The 21565-nt window shown below is 41.9% G+C and overlaps 1 protein-coding gene across 1 annotated transcript; it reads right to left on the reverse strand.

The window, feature by feature from the left end:
* Positions 1–1180: 1180 nt before the first annotated feature.
* On the reverse strand, positions 1181–21017 carry SLC67A2 (solute carrier family 67 member 2). The gene is made up of 6 exons (XM_012740525.2): positions 20799–21017; positions 16309–16396; positions 15040–15083; positions 10590–10719; positions 7410–7619; positions 1181–5668 (listed from the first exon to the last, which is right to left on the reverse strand). Exons 1-6 carry the CDS (start codon positions 20961–20963, stop codon positions 4878–4880), a joined length of 1428 nt encoding a protein of 475 aa, XP_012595979.2. The 5' UTR covers positions 20964–21017; the 3' UTR covers positions 1181–4877.
* Between the last annotated feature and the right edge of the window lie 548 nt (positions 21018–21565).

Raw genomic sequence — 21565 nt, forward strand, 5'->3', positions numbered from 1 at the left:
TTATTACATTAAGTTTATTTAGGATATTCCATGTGGTTTCAGTTTCACTAAACAAACTCTGGATAGGTTTAGGTAAACTATCACACCAAAAGTAATTCTCAGTCTGGATAAGAGCCTGAGTGTCAACTATTTAAAATAGAGATTCTTTGATAAGCCTGAAGAAAAGTTATCTCCTATCTGTGTCATAAATTACAATCAACAGGGATTTTAACTTTTTTTCCTCTGCAGTATGTTTTGGAAAAGGGTAGTTTAAATCAAGACTGGTCAAAATACAATTATTTGTTCAAATAAGATCCTTATAGTTCATTGTTATGCTATGTAAGTTCTAAGTAGTAATTAACACTCCTTCCTTAATGTTTATAATTATCTCCTCCCCTCAAGGAACAACAAAAGCTGTTTTAAAGTCTCTTTTCAAAATAAGAATCAGCACTATTTCTTACAATGTACTGAATTCAGAAAACAGAAGTTTTGTTTTTATTGTTTTAATAGAGAGCTATTTATATAATGGTGAGTTTAGCTGATCTGTTTGGGGGGAAAAAAGAGGTCTAAAGTAAAAAATGTTTTAAAAGATGTTAACGTTTGTGTATCTGCCTAATTAGAAATAAGTCCTATTGTGATATTATCTTAAAATTACAGTTGACCCTTGAACACAGGGTTTGAATTCCATGGGTCCACTTGTGCTTATCTGCCTCTGCCTCCCCTGAGACAGCAAGACCAACCCCTCCTCCTCCTCAGCCTACTCAACATTAAGATGAACAGGATGAAGACTTTTATGACAATCCACTTCCACTTAATAGTCAAAATATTTTTTCTTTCTTATGATTTGAACATTTTTTTCTCTAGCCTACATTATAAGGATGTATTAATAGTAATACACGTAACACACAATATCTCTATCGACCATTCATGTATTAGTGAGGCTTCTGGTCAGTAGTAGGCTATTGATAGTTAAACTTTGGGGTCATCAAGAGTTACACTTGGACTTTCAACTGTGTGAGGGGTTGGTATCCCTAAGCTCCACATTCTTCAAGGGTCTACCTACTGGCTATCAATACTGAATAAATTTCAGGTTATGTATATATTTGATATTAACGGTTTTAAAAAGCCAAAGGCTATTTTACCATGAAGATGTATTTCTAGCATACTGGAGATGCAGAATTGAAATAGCAGTATACAACAATGACTTCTAAAAATACAATTTATTAGAATAAATAATAGTACTTTATCACAATTACAAGGGATTTTATTATTGAAGAAAATTATCGTGACTGGCAAGTTCTTCAGTAAAAAAAAAAAAAAACACAATAATTTAGGGCTGAAAAAAAGTTTTTTTTTACTCTATCATGCTGTTCCAAGAGCTGCATTGTGCCTCATCCTGGCTAGGTCAGTGTTAACCCTATTTCAACTTCTGAAAGGCTAAAGCGAAGTTAGCTTTTCGTGGGGAAGAGGGTGTACAGAATCACCCTCAAGGCTTTTACTGCCATCCTGATAGATTGCTAAACATCTTATAGAAGTGTTTTCAGGAAAAGACCCCAAACAACTCCTTGAAACATCTTTCTCAATGTTCCACGCTCACCACCTGCCTTACCTAAGCTCCACTGGAGCTCTGCCCAGACCAGACACCTGGGCTAACTCGCAGTCCCTCCTGCAATCACCCCAAAGGCCACAACCTCCACCTGCTTCCCCCATCCTAGCACCCACCTCTCCCTCAGGGGCCGCCTGAATTACTGCCCCAAGCCCAGACTGCTCCTCTCGGCCTCCAGCTAATCCTCCTTGCTGTAGCCAAAGGGATCTTTCCACAATGTGAATGCCCTCAGGGCACTTCCCAGCAGGAATTCTTCAGCTCTGCCCCCTCATCTGTCAATAAAAATCTCAACCTCTGAGCATGGCAGGTGAGTCCCTCCTTGCTTGAATCGAGTGATTCTGAAATCCAGGTGTGCACAGACACCCAGGGACTTCAGGTTCTGGTTCCTGTGGCCGTGGTCTAATAAGGCAAGGGTCCCAACTTATGGTGAGTTGTATAACTATTTCATTATATATTATAATGTAATAATGATAAAGTGCACAATAAATGTAATGCACTCGAATCATTCCGAAACAATCCCCGCCCCCCATCTGTGGAAAAATTGTCTTCCATGAAAACGGTCCCTGGTGCCAATAATGTTGGGACCACTGGTCGAAGCCATGCAGCCAGGCTAGAGCATCAGTGATTCTAGCCCCTTCTGCTGGCTCCAGGTATAACCCTTGCAGACTTCACTCCCTTCATGAGCCTAGGTTTAGAGCCTGCACTTCTGTTGGCAGGCACACCTTTGCTTCCTTTCTGACTTCTACTCAGCCCTCTAGACATGAGGGCAGAGGTACACATTCCACCCTGTGGGAAAAGCTGTCCTCTGGAAGCCCAAGCCCTGAGACCAGCTCCACGGCACAGCTATGGCTAGCTAGTGTTGGAAAGGGTGCCGTTTCCTTCAACATTTCAGGCAAGTTCAATACTTGTAAAATAAGATTCCACACAATATTAAGTTGAACCATGTGAAGATATTTTAGACTTACAAAAATAGCAATTCCATGTGGCTCAACCTGACAACTTTGAAAAGGATTACAAAAAAATTACTCCAGAGAATTTTAAAAACAAAACAACATAAATGTGAATTGTGCCTTTCCCTGAGATTCTGCTCCATAAATGATACAAATACTACCCATTAGACTACAGGTTTTCAAACTACTGTGCAAACAAATCAGCTAGGTCCTGTTAAAATGGTCCCCAGTAGGTCTGACCTGGGGCTGGGGGTCTGCCTATCCAGCAAGCGCCCAGGTGAGGCGGCCGCTGCTGGTCTCCAGATCACACTGGTAACACCACGACGTCAGACGGTGTAAGAGAAACCACAAGAAAATATTCACCTAAAAACAATCACATGAATAAAACACCAAAATCACTAGTGGAGAATAACAAAAATGTTTCTATACGCTATATTCTACGATTCATCTTAGGTTTTCGGTATTTTCATGTGTCTAATTATAAACCTCATTAAGTTTATGTGCTTAACTTCAAAAATAGAGGGCTATGATTTTAAAGTAAAACCACAGCTATATCCAAGAGTTTTCAGAAACTTGCCTGTTTCTCAGAGTGAAGAAAGGACAATCTCTGGAGAAACTCTTCCGAAATTCTACTTCATTACATACACCCTTGCCTATTTACTGCCTTTTGAGTCTAATCTCCATGACATTTAGTATGCTCCTTCTGGGCAAGACCATTTTATGTAATATTTTGATCTCCTCAAAAGCATTTAGTGCTGGTGTAAAAGTTCATAATTGTAGCACCTAATACAAAGTTCATTATTTTTCTTGTAGCAACACAGGAAAAAGGACAATCTTAAAACTAAAGCATACTTCCAATTAATTATCATAAAAATTTGGGTTTACCCCACACACAACTATGGAAATGTTTTCTGCTTTACAAACAATATCAAAGTTATGGCAAATTACTGTAGTGTATTAAAATGTCATTTATAATTATACGTGTGTTAGGCTGAAAACAGGCATAACCTCCTAGTGGACTAATTAAGAAAAATAAAAGGAATGTGAACTTGGGAAGTTTGTGAAGAAAAGAGGACCCTCTAAATAACTTTTACTAATGCTCAACGTGATCCTATGGTTGGCATGCCTGGCCCATACCCTCTGAGAGCTCCAGCTAACCCTCACAGCAGCTTAGGGAAGGCCTAGGAAAAGGATCGTCAAAACATTTCCCTGTAGATGAAAACAGTTCTCCTCTTTTCAGATGTGAAATGAAAATGAAATAAAGGAAACGACTCTTACCACAAGACACGGTACAATCAAGTTGTCTGATCTGGCACACCAGCTGTGCCTTACTCCGTATAAATTGTTCATCCTAAAAGCATTCCTGGGTTTGGGCTTCAAGCCCCAGGTTGTCAGCACCAGAATGATAGAACAAAACTGGAACGCAGGCTTCTGGGAACAGAGCGATGGCCATGCCTGACGTCCAGGTGTGTTGAGTTCGTCCCTGAACAAGCTCAGCCCTCAGAGGCAGGGAACACAGGGGACAGGCCCCAGGAACCCCCTTCCCCTGTTACACAGCACAACTGCTGAGAGCTGGGAAAAGTGTAACACATTGTGATTACAAGCACAATTTCAGCAGTCCACATTTAGTTAGCTGCACAAAAACAGCCATGCCTCTGGCTTTTATTCAAAAATCAGTATTATCTCAGTGTGATCCTTTTTCAACCTCCATAGAGATCACAAGTGGTGCTCACTGACCACCTGCAGATTTCTGGGCCCCAGCCAGGCCCCCTGAATCAGTCTCTGGGGGTGAGGTCAGCATCTAATTTTTAACCAGCTTTGAGAAAGTGGCAGGCTGGCTTTAATGAAGCAGATTCTTCAATCTCTAGGATTTTGATGGCAGAAAACTTCCTTTTAGCATATGAAACTTAACTCGAAACTCATGTTGCAGCTGATCAGCATTTCACTAACATGTTACCCTATTTTTAATAGGGAAATGCTTTGTGGTTTCTTCTAGTCTTCCACGTATCACGTTCTGTTATTCTACCACCATTTGCCTATCTTGTAGCCGGCAGCTTTTTTTCCCTTGAAAACTTTAGTTTCATTGGGATGGGCGGGAAGAGGAGACTTCAGGTAAAGCTTCGCTCCAATCTCCACCTCCCCACGTGCTGTGGTGACTCCTGATCACCCGCAGGCCTAACTGCGTAAAGCGGAGGGCCCACCTGGAAGCCCAGGGACAGGGCACACCCACCTGGAAATAAGTTTCCCTCCCACGGTCCACCCTGTCCAAAGCGCCCTTTCGCATTCTAACCTCTGTCCCTGATGCAACCACCTCAAATCTTGTGCTGCCCTCCGAATCCGCTCTATTCAATTTTTAATTTATCCCTCACGTCGCCACTAGAGCGAGGTTTGTTCAGAGACATGATGAAGACAGCCACCAAGGCTAACGCCACCCCCAGACTCGGGGGGCCGCAAGGGCTGACCTCCTGTGCGACGCCTGAGAGGAGAGGGGCGATGATGCGGCCCACCGCGGTCACCGACTGCCCCATGCCTATGAGGGTGCCGCTGGCCTGGGCCCCGCCCACGGTGAGCTGGAGGTCCGTGATGCACGTCCTGCCGATGGCGGTGGAGAAGGACAGGAGAGTGGAGGAGAAGACGACGGCGCCCACGGTCGGGGCCGCCGAGTAGAGCAGCAGCAGGGCGCAGGTGAGCGCGCTGGAGTGCAGCAGCAGCGCGTGCGCGTCGTGCTTGTACAGCCGTAGGATGGGCCCCAGCGCGAAGCCCGCGGTGGCTCCCAGGGCGCTGCTGTAACTGATGAGGTAGCCTGTCACCTTGGGCCGCACCCCGAAGCGCTCCTCCAGGGCCAGGACGAAATTACTGTAGTACAGCATGACTGCCACAGCCATCAGCAAGCGCACCAGAAATATGTCCCACATTTCAGAGAACATCAGGCTCTTCATGTCCTGCAAGGCCGACACCACGGCGACCCAGGGAGGCCGGGCAGCCTTCTCCCCAGTCCTGGCCCCACGGGTGGTGGCTGCTTCCTGTACGCCACAGTCACTTTTCCCAGACAGCACGTGGGTCTTACCCCAACGCAGGCCATTTCCTGCACTGCCCAGTTTTGCTTCACTCCACGGTAACAGCCAAACGAGACCTGTTAAAATGGCATAAGACCTCTTAACTTACTGAATTCAGACAGTGCCTCCTCAGGGAAGAGGCAATTACTTGCATTAGGTTACACATCTATATTTTTGTACTAGATTTACTAGTCTGTAGTTTTAAATCCAGTTTTTCACCATTCCCACAGCTCCATTTTGACATCAGGATTCTGGCAAAAGGCAATTTACCTTTAAACAAGAACATCAAAACTATACCTACAAAATATTCTGTTTTCTCCCCAGCTCAAGAGCCTATGATGGTTTCCTATAACCCATCATTTCATATGTAAATTGTTATAAATTTAAATTCTCCCCTTCATTAACTAATTCTCTATCAATCACCTGCTCATCTATCTGTCCATCTAACCATCCGAACATCCAATATTCATGAGTGCTTCTTAAGCTAAACACCGGGAATATATTAACCAACCAGACAAAACCTATGAAATCCTTGTACTCAAGGAACTAAAACCTAAAGGGGGGTTCGGATAAGTAAACAGGCAACTAAATGACAACAAAAGGGCCGTTCTGGGGAGGCACAGGCTGCTATGTGCAGCAACAGCCAACCTTGGCTTGGGGGCTGGGCAGGGACAACCTGTCAAACTGTCCCTAACAAGCACCTGCTCGGATCCTCCCCGAGTCAGTTGTGCTTCTGCAGGTCATAATTGCAAAATCTCAGGGGAAGCCATTTTCGTAGATCATGACACACAACCTTACACAGCAGATATGACTGCCACTCAGATAATAATACTTCAGCTCTCATGACAGCACGTTCTTGCCTGCTGTTTTATTTATCCCATGTCATCCAAGTAGAATGATCCCTTCCAATCAATGTCCAAAAATGTTCTTAAAACTGAATTCAAACTTGCCATTCTAGGACATCCTTCCAAACTCCCTATTGGTTTTTCATTCCTTCAGCACTTAAAGTTCAACTCAGACCAGTGGCTTTTCAGTGATGCTTCATGTTGTTTTCAGTTCTGTCACTTGTGTTTGTAGTTTTTCCAAAGCATAGTGTATGTGCTTTAGCCGTGGACAAATTTATGACAGAAAACTAAATACATGAGAACACAGATATGGGCTTTTCATCTATTCATTTACTCATTCAATATTATGGAGCATCTGCTGTTATATCTGGCCTACAAATCAGCAAAGTGAAAAGGCAACTGGGAAACAATCAGTAAAGTGAAAAGCAACCTATGGAATGATTTACAAATCATATTATCTGATAAAGGATCAATATCCAAAATATATAAGATACTCCTATAACTCAACAGCAAAAAAAAATAAACTGATTAAAAAATGGGCAAAAGATTTCAATAGATATTTCCCCAAAGAGTAGCCAACAGGTATGTAAAAAATTGCTCAACATCACTAATCATCAGGGAAATGCAAATCAAAACTACAATGAGAAATCACCTCATACTTGCTAGGGGAGCTGACACACACACACATACACACACACATATATACTGTGTATTTATATATATATCTGTGTGCATATGTGTGTGTATATTTATATATATGTGTGTGTGTGAGTATAAAACATAAGGAGATTAAGGAAGATATAGAGGAAAGGGAATCCCTGTACATTGCTGGGGGAATGTAAATAGGGAGGTTCCTCAAAATAAGTTTCATTTTCGGACAATGAGTCTGCCTATTCTGAGAAAAACAAATCATAAGGTAGCATGGTCAGTATGAGTACACAAAACAATCTTCTCATGATAAATGTCAACTTACCAGCATTGAGAATGAAGACAGAAAAACAGATGAAGGCTGTAAGATAAAACCCACCATCTAATTCAGTGAGATAGCCCCCGACCATGGGGCCCAAGATGAAGCCCACACTGGATGCTGTATTGAAGTGCCCGATTACGATCGGCCGTTCCTTCTCTGCAACCAGATCAGAAAGCAGAGCCCTCGAGATGGAGAGGGTGTGTTTAAAAATACCTGCAAGGGGACAAGAAGCATGCACTGTAACTTTTTCCAGACCCAAAGGGTCTCCCTTGTGATGCTGTGCTAATCTCTACTCCTGAAGGAGTTCTCATGTGTACTTTTCTGAACCTCTGAGACCTTGCAGGGTCCACCCCATCATAATGAAACTACTGGTCTAGCACCACTGTCCTAGCCAGTCACTTCATCTTTAGCAACCAAGCCCCTGAGCCCTTGCTTGCCCGTCTCCTGTCATAATGTCCCAGCTCCTCCAGACCTGTTATCCAACTGCAATTCCTGGTGGCTTCCACGGGGTGAGTTACCACTCTTTATTCATTCACTCACTGAACCATATTCACTGCATGCCTACTGTATGGCAAGCACAGATCTTGACACTGGGTATAAAGCAAGGAACAGAGGCAAAAAAAAAAAAATATATATATATATATAGATAGATAGATAAAGACAGGTATCACCACCCTCATAGAGCCTGCATTGTCACTGGGGGAACAGAGAGATTTATCAGAAGGTGATAAAGGCTATGGAGAGAAATAAAGCTGGGAAGAGGACTGTGAGCAGAAATCTGCTGGCACAGTCATCCAACCAATACAAATGGATTTTCTGCCAGCAAGAGGCTTGTGAATTTGTTGACCAAACTGAAAACTGGGACATGACTCTTAATAACAGATTAAAGTGAGTAACAACTTTACACTCCTCATACTTCAGCAAATGTTTCATTCCTGTGCACCTGGATACCCATGTAAACAACACACTTGTAAACATGCTGACGGATTTCACTACTTTGATCAATACATATTAGGAATTCAATGAATGTTGCTGGTGGGTCTGCTTGAATTACTCTTGACTTGTGATGTGACACATAGTTTTCAGTGATCTCCTGCAGGCAGTCTCGCCCTGCATAACACTGTACCACTGTGTACTTCAACACACTGGTCCTATTAGTCTATTCCCAGCTTGGCCTTAAAATTAGTGTGCGTGTCTGCCCAATAACCAGCCTCTTTGGAATCTCTTTCAGAATTAGGTAGATGGATTCTCTCTAGATAGTCCATTTCCTTAAATGTCAGGAAGGACTGAGCCAGAAGATGATTCCTAAAAGTCGTACAGGAATCCTGTGATTATTTTTGAAATTTTATCAATGTCAGGTTCACCTTACACACACAAGGGAAGAGAACTGTGGTAAGTGCACCTACGAACAACTCAGCCTAGGCTCCTCTTGTCTTTCAGAGGTTAGGGTGGTGGACAAAGAGGACAGGGGAAAACCAGGTGGCCAAGTCAGGTACTTCAACCTCAGGCACATTCATAGTCAGTGGCTCATTTTCAGGAAATAAGGATCTGAATCCACAACTGACTTTGTGCAGCAGAACCCTGGTGAAGCTCCCCAGGGTTCCCTTCTGTTCACAGAACACCAAACACTGTGGAGGTTACAGGGGCAAAAAAAATTTTTACATGCGGCTCTCCTTGTTCACAAAATTTGTGATGTTCATGTAACAGGACTATCACTACTTAAACCAGGCTCATTTCATATTTAATAAAAACATTTTGGCTGGGCGCAGTGGCTCATGCCTGTAATCCTAGCACTCTGGGAGGCCGAGGAGGGAGGACTGCTCAAGGTCAGGAGTTCGAAACCAATCTGAGCAAGAGTGAGACCCCGTCTCTACTATAAATAGAAACAAATTAATTAGCCAATTAATATATATAGAAAAACTTAGTCAGGCATGGTGGCGCATGCCTGTAGTCCCAGCTACTTGGGAGGCTGAGGCAGTAGGATCGCTTGAGCCCAGGAGATTGAGGTTGCTGTGAGCTTGGCTGACGCCACGGTACTCACTCTAGCCTGGGCAACAAAGTGAGACTCTGTCTCAAAAAAAAAAAAAAAAAATGTTAATCCTCCCCATATATCTCTACCCATTTTGTAACAAACCTAGGTTCTTATTCATCCCCCTCATCTGTTTCTTTATAATTATGAACAGTACATACCACTGAATGGTGGAGTGTATTATACTGTAGAAAGACATATTGCCAACCAAACCAAGAATAATAAATTTGATAGAAGGGGCACATGGAACATCTGTCAATTGGATTTTGTGTGCGGTGGTGGATTTGTTAGGATAATTAACCACATTTAAGCAAATACCTACATAAAGCATTTTTTTTCCTCAGTCAACCAAAGAGCACAGTATGAATTTTGGAGTGTAAACTCAATAGACTTTAAGAGTTCATATATATGCCACAGAAATGGTGTAAAAATCCATAATGAGTTGACCAGCTGTATGTTAAAATGCCTTATTTTATGCTCTATTCATTTGGAGTGTTAGTTAAAAATGTCAGCTTCACTGAATATGGGCAGATGTCCAGTGCTGTAGACTTGTTGACCAGAGTAGAAAAGTCTGTTGGTGCTCTAATCGGCAAAACGTTTCAGTGAATGGACAAAATAAAATGTTAGAAATGGCCATGACCATTCTGGAGACAGAAAGCTTAGCCATGAGCTGGTACATCAGTGGTCAGAGATACAGAAGGCTACAGGAGAGCTAAAGAGGTAAATTTCAATTTGAAGTTGGGAAGCCCAATTATAAAACTATAAGCTCACCGAGGGAGGGAATGGAAACCACAGTGCTGGCCAAAGACATTTAACAAATTCCTACTGACACAATGCAGAGCCGCAGCAACAGGAAGGAGGCAGGTCCTGACATAGTAGCACAGTCGTTCACACTGACAGCCCTGAAAGCCTCTGGGCTCCAGCAAGTACAAGGTTCTTAGCTTTGTCAAGTAGACAGAGCACCCAGCCATGCTAATCACTCAATCAACAGCAGCTGCTGTGTCACAGTTATCGTTGTCATTGCTGCTGTCATTATGCTCTCTTTATGTAAGCACTAATCAGAGGCAATGTCAGGCAAGAACAGGGTTTATACACAGAGACAGAGATTGAGTTTGAATACACACACACACACACACACAAGGGCCAGAATTCACCTGCAGGAACTCTAGCCAGGACAAACAGGAACACGTTGGTGGCAGCTCCAAGGAGGAGATAGCCCAGGGCACTGAGCAGAATGCACACCAGCAAGGAAGCCCGTCTTCCCGCCACGTCGCTCCAGCAGCCCTGAGGAAAGCAAGAGACAGAGAGCCCTTTAACTTGCTCCAGGGTCGCCCAGAACCACTACCATGCAAATACCCAAAACAGAGCGACCCAGTGGAAAATGTCAGAGGAGCTGGTTTAAGTTCCTCAGATGCTCAGTTCCGTTATGCCACTTGCCAGAGTCCACTATTTGCTCTGGTCCTCCACAGAGTGACTCGAAAAATACCACGTAGTTTTCTTTGTCCAAAGAAAAGCCTGATGATCTAGTACCTAAGAATGGCTGGAGAGACCAGGAAGCATAATTTACAAAGCCTTGGTTTTATCTTTCATTCTCATTACTTTATACAACTAAACTCCCCAGAAACCATGTTTGCTGTTTAGAAATTTTGAAAATACTGAAAAATCAAATGAAGAATACAAAAATACCTCACAATCCCAAACCTACTTATATATTTTTAACAAAGTGATCATGCAGTACAGTATTTTGTAACTTGCTTTCTTAATTAACATGACTGGAATATCATTGCATGTCATTAAAAATCTGCCTCTGTGATTATAATCATATTCCATATTCTACTATGTACCAACATTTACTCAACAAATCTACCTTTTGTTCAATTTCTGGTTCATTTCAATTTGTAAAAACCACAAATAATGCTACAATAAGCATCCTCACAGCAAACTCCATTCTTGAAAATTTCCTTAGAACAAATTCCTGGAATTGGATTTGTTAGGTTAAAAGGCAGGCATATGTTTAGGCATCTGACATACACTAACAAATTACTCTCCAGAAAGATCTATAACCCCACATACAATGTAGTTAGGAGGGTCTCCATTTCCCCATATTTCAACCAATACTGGGTACTGTCAATTTTTTAAAAATCTGCAAATTTGGTAAGTGGCATATTTTTATTATGTTTACTTTTTTCCCTGATGAGAATATTTTTTTTTTAATGTGTGTACTGACTATTTGCATTTCCTCTTGAGAGAAGCAAGCAGCGGGTGTCTGCCAGTTATAACTCCTACATTCGGGAAGCCTCAGGGCACTGCCAGGTGTGGGCTGCCCTCTGAACCATCCTGAAGGCACCTGAGGATGTCCAGTAAGACCACAGAGGTGGCCCAGGATGAAGCCTGCCTAGCGGGGAATGATAAGCTTCACAGTGACGGTGACTGGTTGAACACCCTTTCTAGCTCATTACTGCAAAACCTCCATGTCCTGTAGTAACAGGCCTGGTTAAAAACAAGCCTTACTTGCACATTGAAAGCTCTGGTCTATAAAGATACAACTGGAAGTCACTGGGTGATGCTTCTAAAAAAGTTCTTTAGAGGTGAGGGAGGGTGGGAGCTAACTCAGCCTTGGGCTCTTCATCCTCCCATCCTCCTGTCCTCCTGCTTGGCACATCCCCGCGTGCTGAGCTTGAGTTTCCATCTAGCTGAGGATGGCAGAGCAGGACAAGAGCAGAGCCCGGGCCTCTGGAAGCAGCTCAGACACCTGGGCAGCCTCTGGCGGCGTGCTTCACTTTTCCTCTTCAGAGCGCTCAGAAAAGGCTCTGTCACTCACAGGTGGCCATCAGCCTGACCAACGTGCCCAAGGCAACCAGAGCCCCTCCATGCTGACTCATTTACATATGGAGGCTCTGGGTGAGGTGATGTTTGAAAAAATGTCATTGCCTTAAAATAAAAATTGCTGAACACCATGACAGCAATGGAGCATTGTTTGAGAACAGTGACGACAGGGTCCCCAGTGCTGTGTGACCCCAGGAGAGCCCCCATTCCAGAGCAATGCTCAGTCTAGTCTGTCAATCCTGGTAGGAGGAGACTGACACTGCTCCCTGCTTCCCATCCTCAGTGAGGATCCACAACCCTTTCCCACCCTCTCTAGGTAACCATGCAAGCAACCTCAGCCTGCTGCCCTTCCTTGCCAGTAGCCAACTTGCCAGTAGCCAACCCTTTCCCTGTTTGTATTGATATGTTTATCTTTTTCTTAAGGACAACAAAGATATCTTTACATAAGGATATAAACTATCATAGAATTCCTCCAGGAAACATTTTGAGGGGTGAACCCTCAAAAATACTGTCATCCTTTTCGAAATGTCATTAAGTCTATTCTCCAACTTTCATTTGAATGGATTTCAGAAAATTCCCCACTCTTTTTTGACCTGGGTAAAGGGTCACTGGCCTCCTTGTGGTCATAGGGCAGTGGTATAATCTGGCAATTACCACTGGTACCAACTGATTACCACTGGTAATCTGGTAATTACCAGGTTACCAGGCAGTGGTAACCTGGGCACTGGGCCAGGTTACCTAGGTTCAACTCTGAACTCTTTTCATTCCTTACTCCTTAACCTCAGACATATTAGTTAACCTCTCTATGCCTCAGTCTCTCTACCTGTAAAATAGGAATAATAATGATATCTGCCTCATATTATTTTTCCCTTCAAAATTTTCTATGTGCTTAATATAAAATGAGCCATTAAAGACCCAAACCCACCCTCTGTGGCTGGTTATGACCAGGATCAAAGGAAATAAAGTTCTCATAACAGGGCCCAACACATAATAAGTACTTTATAAATATAAATGTTAGTCATTCTATTAAAGCAAATATATTTAAAAAATTTGCCAAATCTGACAGAGCATACTTTTTCTTCATAAAGATTAGTTCTTAAATTTTTTTTATAAAACTTATGATTAAACATGTACTTATACATGTATCAGTTAAAAAGGAAATTTTAATTAGGTATTTCTCTATCTGAAAGATTTCTAAGGAAGGTTTTTATTAAATTCCAGCTATAAAATATATGAAATGTGCTTTATAAGCACATAGTAAAACAAAGGATGAATTTTTAAAAAGTGGGTAGGGTTATAGGTGGAAATAAAAATTCACATTCTTAAAATGCCAACTATATACCAGGTGCTTTGATAAATGATAGTATAGAAATAAAGAAATAAAAGTTGCTCCTTATCTCAAGGAGTCCAGAGTCCAACAGAAGAAAAGTACTTGAATAGTTAACATATGCTGTGGCCTAATATCTCTTGATATACACATCAAGTATTTGGGGAGTGAGTTTCTAAATAAAGCAGAAAAGGTATTTACTGGGGATATAACACAAATTCTTCTCTCACAAGAAAATATATGAAATAAGATATTTTGCCTGACAAGCAAGTATACTGCTACCTTGTACAATCTGATAACTCTAGCTATCTGTTTACATTTTTATATCATTAAGGCAATGATAGGTGACTTTTAGGAGAAAACATAATATGGGTTTACAGTCTGAATATGCACTTACATGACTTGGTCAAAATATTTAAACTCTGAATTTTAATTTCCTCCTACAGAAAAGGAGATATTGAACTACTTGGCTGGGTTATTAAAAAGTTTAAATGAGAATAAAACTATTATTGTTACACAAATTTAATATATGAAAGACTTAAAAAAAAAACAGGGAGTAGCTATTTACTTAAGAATTCATTATGAAATCTGAATTCCTTTCAAAAGTATATTTTATAAGAAAGCAACTTTTAGGAAACGTAAGTATACTTCATGTCCGCTAAATGTGAGACCACCAACCAAGCTATTGAGACCAAAGTCACTAATGATCAATGTGGGGGCTACACTGACTATTCTATTGAACTGCCTGAACCACCAGACACTGAGTTCTCAAGACCAGTGTGGCTACAGTAGACTGTGCCAGGGAGAGAGGAGGGGATGATCAGTTGAGGTCTCTAAAGTCCTAACAAATGAGTGGTCAGAAGCAGGAGAGTGACAAAATCATCTCCTCTCCGGATCATTCTACTCCATGTTGCAGATACACAACCACTCCAAATGGCTCTTTCTGTCTATACACTTAAGTCTTATAAATAATAATGCATTTAGTTCAAAATGCACAACTTGAAATAGTATAGTATAAATCTAAAGGGATTTGAATAGTGTCAATTAAGTGAAACGAACAATAAAGTTGGTAATATCTTTTGTTTACATTCTTTTCTTCAATAAAAAGTTAGCAGAGAATTATAGGAAGCACATGTTACAATTTAAAAATTATTCTCAAACCAGATCTATTATTCAGTGTGTTCCATTCAGACTAAGTCATCTAAGCTGTTTAGGCCAACACCTCCTCACAGGTCAAACAAGGAAGACAAATGCCATGAGGATCTTGATCTAACAAGATCAAGATCAAGATGTTAGATCTTCTTGATCTAACAACACTGTATATTCTAATTATCTGCACACCTGCTTTTTGGTAAACCTCAAGCCCCCAGTTTTCCTACAGCCATGATGGATGAACCTCAGAGTCATGTGATCATGTGTTCGGGACACGTGCCAGATGGAAGATAACTTACCACCAGTGTGCTAGAAAAGAGTTGCAAAACACCATAGGAGGAGCCTGCAAAACACCAATTAATAACATCAATAAAATCAGCTAGACCTATGACAAAAATGAATTAATATGATTAACAATTACATAGAAATTGACAGAAAAACATTAGGGAACAAAGGCCATTTTTAAAAAAGGAACTTGCTCACAACTTTTTCCTAGTTGAAAAAATATAAATAATACAATGTTTAATAAAAGGCCGTCAAAATAAAACTGAGGGTAAGCAGAAGTGAGAGTAAAGGCAAGTGTTGACCTTAGGGACCCTTTAAGACAATTCTCCTTCCATCATGTGAGAACTGTGTAGCTCTAACTATAAAATTCCATAGAGAGTACTCAAGGGAATAGAAATTTGAATCCTAGAAAAATACTACTAACTCTTAAAATTTTAACATTGTCTCATATGCCTCTAATGTTTTGCAGTTTTATAAAATGCTTTAATCTTATACAGAATTTACAAAGTTCTACAGAGTCCTCTTACCTCCATTATCTATCATGTAACATGTCTCTTCTGCTTTTCCTAAAAACCTTCATGCCATTGGGTAATCCAGTGTAATTCCAAGTACATTTTTCCAGGGAAATACAAATCATGGCACAGACCAGGACTTAACAAATATTATGTACAAAACTGTCCCCAAACACTTAAGTTTCTGAATGATCGAGGGCTGTTAGTCTTAACGATTTCTCATTAATTAATGAGTCCTAAGCACTGCTCTCTCCTGCCTATTTCCTAAATCAATGTCTTCTGGATGGAATTTTTACGCTACACAGGCCGAGAAACCCTACCGTCCTCTATAATATGTTGGTGGTGGTGTGGGAAATTTGCAACTAATTTTCCAAGGCTCATCCAAACCCTTTTCCACACTGTGTGAATTTTGTGGACTGTGTTTCTCTCCCATTAGGTTATGGGTTCCTGTAGGCAGGAGTCCATACCTACCCTTTAATACACAGAGCCAGCTGCTCCATGAAGCTCAGTAAGTGCCTGTTACATCACTAGTGATGTGAGACACGGGGCTAATGCTCAAACCTCAAAACCTCTTTGAACACAGGTAGTCTAGAAAAAGATGAATTACATTTGCTCTAGGGTAGTATTTTTAGATGTTCTGGAAATTTGTTTTATCTAATTTTCCACTTACCTTTGGGTAATATTTAGCTGTAAGACTACATTGCTTTCAGGTACTTAGTTCAGAGGCTTTAAAATTCAATGCTATGAAAATGAGCAGTATTGACCACACACCTACTATTCCAGCAACTGTTGGACTTGCTCCAAGGGACTTGATGTGAAGGCTCAATAAAGGGACAACCATGCTGACACCAAACAAATCCTAAAAGAAAACAAATAATGATTGATTCAAATTAGTAATCAAAGCCTAGGTGTTTTTAAACTAGTAAACCTAAAGTTATAAACTGTTTTTAAAAACAAAACCAATATCCAAAAGTTTGAGCCAACTAGAAATTATAATTGTATTCTATAGTACATTATACTAATCAGTTGCCACCTGTAAATGCCTGGATTACCCTAGCCTAGAATCCATTTTGGCTTTACCTCCTTTGTAACTGACTATTTTTCTTCTTTTTTGCAAATTAATTATATTGTCTATATATCTTTGAACATTTTTTAAGTTCTTTGAACACATTAGCAAACTTTATACTTCTTAAATATATTTTAATTAGATTTTCTTTAAATAACCAAGCATTGAAAACTTTATAAAAACATTAATTATTCTAAAATGGTTGAGGTTCCTTTTTTCCCTTAAAGAGTCTAACGGGGGTGGAGGGGGGGGGTCTTTTGTAGACACATCCATTTTCCAAGGGTGTAACTGACGCTTAACATTCAAGGAAGATATGCTACAAAAGTTCGTCAAATAAAATAAGCAAATGACCCAAAATTTTCTGTGGATAATGAAGTGGGGAAAAAATGGAGGCATAATTCATATTTATTGATGAAGCCAAACTTGCATGAAAATATAAATTTCCTTCTGGAGGTAGCAAAAGCAACCAGTGTCCTAGAACCTGTGGTTTACAGCCTTACAAAGTGATAGATACCTGAGAAGAAAGGCTCAGTATAGCAGGAAGGAGAGAAGGCTGGTGTACTGTGGGAAGGCCAACTCTTTGCAGCTAAGTCATAAAAAGTACATGAGCTTTGGGGTCAGACAGACAGTTCTCAATTACAGCTCCATTACTTACTAAACTGTGTCCTTGGAAAGTTATTTAAAATTGCCAAGCTTTGCTGCTGTCATCTATAAAAAAGAAGAAGAACTGCCTGAACATTAAGTGACATAATGGCTGAGGAAGGCCTGATATATGATAGAAGCTCAAACATATCTTCTCCTTTCTTCAGTTCTGGGGACAAATATGGATCCGTTTTGCTAGTTTGCTAAGTTAATAGGCAGACTTTCATTTTTTCCTTTAAGCTTTTTTCTCGTTCTCATTTTACTTGGTCACTTATTACAACTGGCTTAGAAGAAGAAATATTGCACACACAGTTTTCTTTATATTTAACCTGGATTCCTTCTCCCATAAACCTGGTTAAGCGAACAGAAAGAACATGCATGCGAAATATTTTTTTCTTTGGGTCCAGAGTTAATCTTTTGCTTTTGCTCTCCCCACCAAACTGTGCATTCACATAATTATGGAAACATAAACTTCCACATACACTTTTGGTGGGCCTTTTCCATGGTTACATCTTTAGATGGCCATATATCTAATATCTAGTGATCTTAAATAGCTCATGAATTTCCATTAGCATAATAATGGTTTATTATTTCTATTTTACAATTATTTAAAATTTATTCTGGGTCTGAGCCAATTTCTTTTGTGCTTTATTGTCATTTGTACCCCATCAGCCTACTGATGTTTTCATCATTTAAAAGACTCATAATGCAACAGCCACCTATTGAGTCTTCTGGATCTTTCAGAAAAGGAAACTCAATTGCCCTGAAAGGTATTTTTTTCTTAAAAAAATACCAGTGCCACATGTCATTTAATATTCAAATGGTTAGTCTAAATATAGGATAAAGGGAAATATTTAAGTCCATTAGCTGAGGTCTATGGAAGGTAAATACAAAAATACAGAATCATAAGCAATAACTGATAACTGCTATTATTTTAGCACTTTGTGAGTTCAAAAACATACTATCTTTTCCCAAGGAGGATAGCCACTGTTTCCTCTCAGGAAGTTCCATTCTAAAATTGTTTTCTCCTTTACTATAAAAGGTAACTCCTCTCTGCTTCTGAATCCACAGCTTCTTCAAAACCACCACAATGAGGCACATTGCATTTGGGGACTGTTCATGTTCATTTATAAGGAAGTCAGGTCAGAGGTGGCCACTTAAACCTTTCACTGAACCTCAACATTTCTCAATAAAAACTGAGGAATGCATATATTCAAAAGTTTCAGGACCCTTTGCAGGGTAGGAATCCCAGTATTTCTTGATTAGTAGATTAGTATCTCAACAAAAATAAATTATCACCTCACTAACACTGATGAAATGGAAAACAAATCTTACCACTTATCTGGAGGAAAGAAGTGGTTGAAATAATAGATCTCAGCACCATCTTAACATCCTAACCAAAAGATGGCCTAAAGGGTCATCTTATTCTTCTCTCTAAAACAAATTAAAACCTGGAAGTACTGATAAGAGCTAAATCCAGAACATTTTAGCAAATGACTTCTCTAATCTTGTTCCCTTCCTCTCCCAAATCAAAAACCATTTTCCCCAAGAGTCTCAGGGGTCTTTACATCTCTAAATTTGTGAAAAATAATGAAATTATGTATAATATTCCTTAGATGTTATCTAACAAAAAGTCATTAGATCCTTCAAGGAGACACAAAATAACATGCATTTTAATTGTTTATGACGTTTTTCATTTTAAAAATCCCTACTCTCTTTTAACTTCTTAGAAATCTCACATTTCTCCTTGAACACAGTAGCATTAGACACCTAATGATTCTCTTGGATACATTATTAAAGTTATTGAAATTTTACATCAGGCTTGCTGTATTATACCTGCTAAGTATACAGCAACAAGACAACAAATGAGAAGCTGGGAATATTCAAATCTGTACTGGAAGGCTGGCCATAATAAATGATCTGTGAATTGCTTTGTCTTGTTGTAAAACTCAAACTATTTTGAATTATAGGTCATGTCAGTTTCCAAACTCTCTGAACCCTAGACTGGACTTTCCAGGTAAGGGCTAGAATTTTTTCAACTGGCAAAACCAGCCCAAGTACCTTCTGAGATAGGGCAGCTTGGGGTCCACATCTACCAGAGGGTGGATGGTAGCCAACTCCCTTTCCTAGTTTGAAGAACCACCCACACTTGCTGGTTTGAATTCTAGGTGAAATTGCCTGGAAAGTAAAAGAAGCACCTGCATCCTGAGACTGAAATAATAGAGATTAAAGGGACAGGGGTCAGAAGGAGTGCCAGATTCTGAAGTCAAAGGCATGAAGCCTGAGGGTGGGGCCTGCAATGAGAACTGAAGGCAGAAATCCTCTCTAAAAAGTCACCCTTCCTGAGTGTCTCGTGGTTCTGTTTACAGCAATTTGCAGCATACGCTTTCACTATGGTCTTAACTGTTAATTCAACATAGAACCTTTACTGACTGTTGGACACCTTGCATGCAGGAGGAGGGATAGAGACTGCCTCTCTGCTCCTGTCCTACCTACACATGGCTCAGCATCCTAACTCCAACTCTAGCGAAGCGGCAGACTGGGGAGAAGTGGTGGTCTGAAACTGCATCTGGGCTGAAAACAATGAGTCCCCTTCGCCAGGGCCCAGTGCCACCAGACACTACCTTCAAGGCCTCTTGGAAGGCAGCATTCTCCATTGAGTCTTCATTTATGCTCAAGATACAGTCCCAGCAAAGGGAAAATACTACTGGGCTCTTATTCCAGGTCTGTCCTAAACTGGACCCACAACCAGGGCTACTGGACCAGGCCTAGACTTGGAAAAGGAGGCGTAAGGAGGTGAATCTAGGGTTTCTGTAATGGCCCAGAAACTACCAACATAAACTTATTAATCAGATGGTAAGTTCTTCAGTGGCAGAACTGTGTGTTACAATATTGGAGCACCACAGCACCTACCACATGGCAAGTATTCAGAAACTCCATGAATCAGCTTTCTAAACTTTCCATTCTATCCGGGAAATTACTATTTAGGGGCCAAACCAGGACATGCACCCAAATCATGACGAAACCAAACCTGTGTTGTGCAACAGACACAGTTTCACTGACAGGCGGATGTATACAGTTCACTCCAATTTGCACTTTTAAACATTCAAGCCAACCAAAAACCCTAAACAAATGTGCCTAATTCTGTGCAAGCGGGGTCGTCACTACCCATTCTGAGAAGAGGGCCTATGTGTCCTACGGTGCCAAGCAGCCACCGTAGTAGCTGGGCTTTCCCAAGCTTGCTCAGGCGCGTTTTCCGCCCTGCAACCCCTGCACCTGCCACAGCATTTAACACCTGGGTCACAAGGAGTCCCACATGAAGCCGGTGTCAAGGCCCCTTAAACAGCAGGGAGCGGCAGGGGAGGTGAGCCCAGGTGCCAGCGCGCGCGGGCGACAAGGCGCTGGGGCCAGGTGCAGAGTGAAAGGAGTGATGGGGACGGAGGAGGCACCGACCAGGCGGACCGCTCTGGGAGCCCCAAGAAAAAGCGCCCCGCCTGGGTCCCAAGCCCGCAGGAGTCAGCACTCGGCCCCCAGCCCCAGCCCCCGCACTCACCAAGAAGCCCACCAGGTAGAGACAGAGCAGGAAGCGGCGGGCTCGGACAGCACCGGGGCCGGCAGCCCCCGCCTCGGCCTCTGTCCTCCGCTTCTGCCCCGACTCCGGGGTCGTCGAGGCCAGCCCCGGGGCGGAGCCCAGGCCGCGGCGACCCTCGAGCTCCATCCCGGCGCGGACGGGGGTCGCGGACGCCGCAGCAGCCGCCCGGCCGGCCTGGGCGCGCCAGCCCCACCCCGAGCGGAAGCCCGCGGCGCGCGCCTGCGCAGACGGAGCGCCGCGGGGTGGCTGCTCCGCGGCTGGGCGGTTTGGCGGCGCGACGACGCCTCCCGGGTGGGGTTGGGTGGGTCCGGAGGGACAGGGACAGGGACAGGGCAGTCCACCAGCCCAGCGTCTTAGGCAGCCTCCAGTTTTGTGATGATAATGGTGATGCTTTGTGTTCCATCTGGATAAAAAAACCCTGCGGTCTCTGTCCCTGGAGGGTGAGAGGGAACTGTGATGAGTGTCACCTCCCGGGGGTGGCCAACCCCAGGTTGAAGAGCCACGGACTCTCGCCACAAGTTGGCTGTGACAGGCGTGGTGTAAGTTAGTGTGGCTCTCCAGGCTTCCATTTGCCTATTTGAAAAAACGAGGAGGGGAAATAATGTAGGCCAATGTCTAGAGTTGTAGGAATTTACCTGAGCTTTATTGATTGCTTTCTCCAGAGCTGTAAGCACCAAGGAGCTTGGCCTTCTGAAGGTCCACGGAAAAATCAACTTGCAAAAGAAAGA

Source organism: Microcebus murinus, chromosome 3 (assembly GCF_040939455.1).
Source record: "Microcebus murinus isolate Inina chromosome 3, M.murinus_Inina_mat1.0, whole genome shotgun sequence".
NCBI lineage: Eukaryota > Metazoa > Chordata > Mammalia > Primates > Cheirogaleidae > Microcebus > Microcebus murinus.

Bases quoted from the DNA above. Each gene is read 5' to 3' on its own strand.
- SLC67A2 (XM_012740525.2), bottom strand. From the start codon at position 20,963: ATGGAGCTCGAGGGTCGCCGCGGCCTGGGCTCCGCCCCGGGGCTGGCC. The intron at 7,620-10,589 runs GTGAATTCTGGC...GTCCCCTTGCAG, and splicing joins CCTGGCTAGAGTTCCTGCAG to GTATTTTTAAACACACCCTC. The intron at 5,669-7,409 runs GTAAGTTGACAT...CCATTTTAACAG, and splicing joins TGTCTTCATTCTCAATGCTG to GTCTCGTTTGGCTGTTACCG.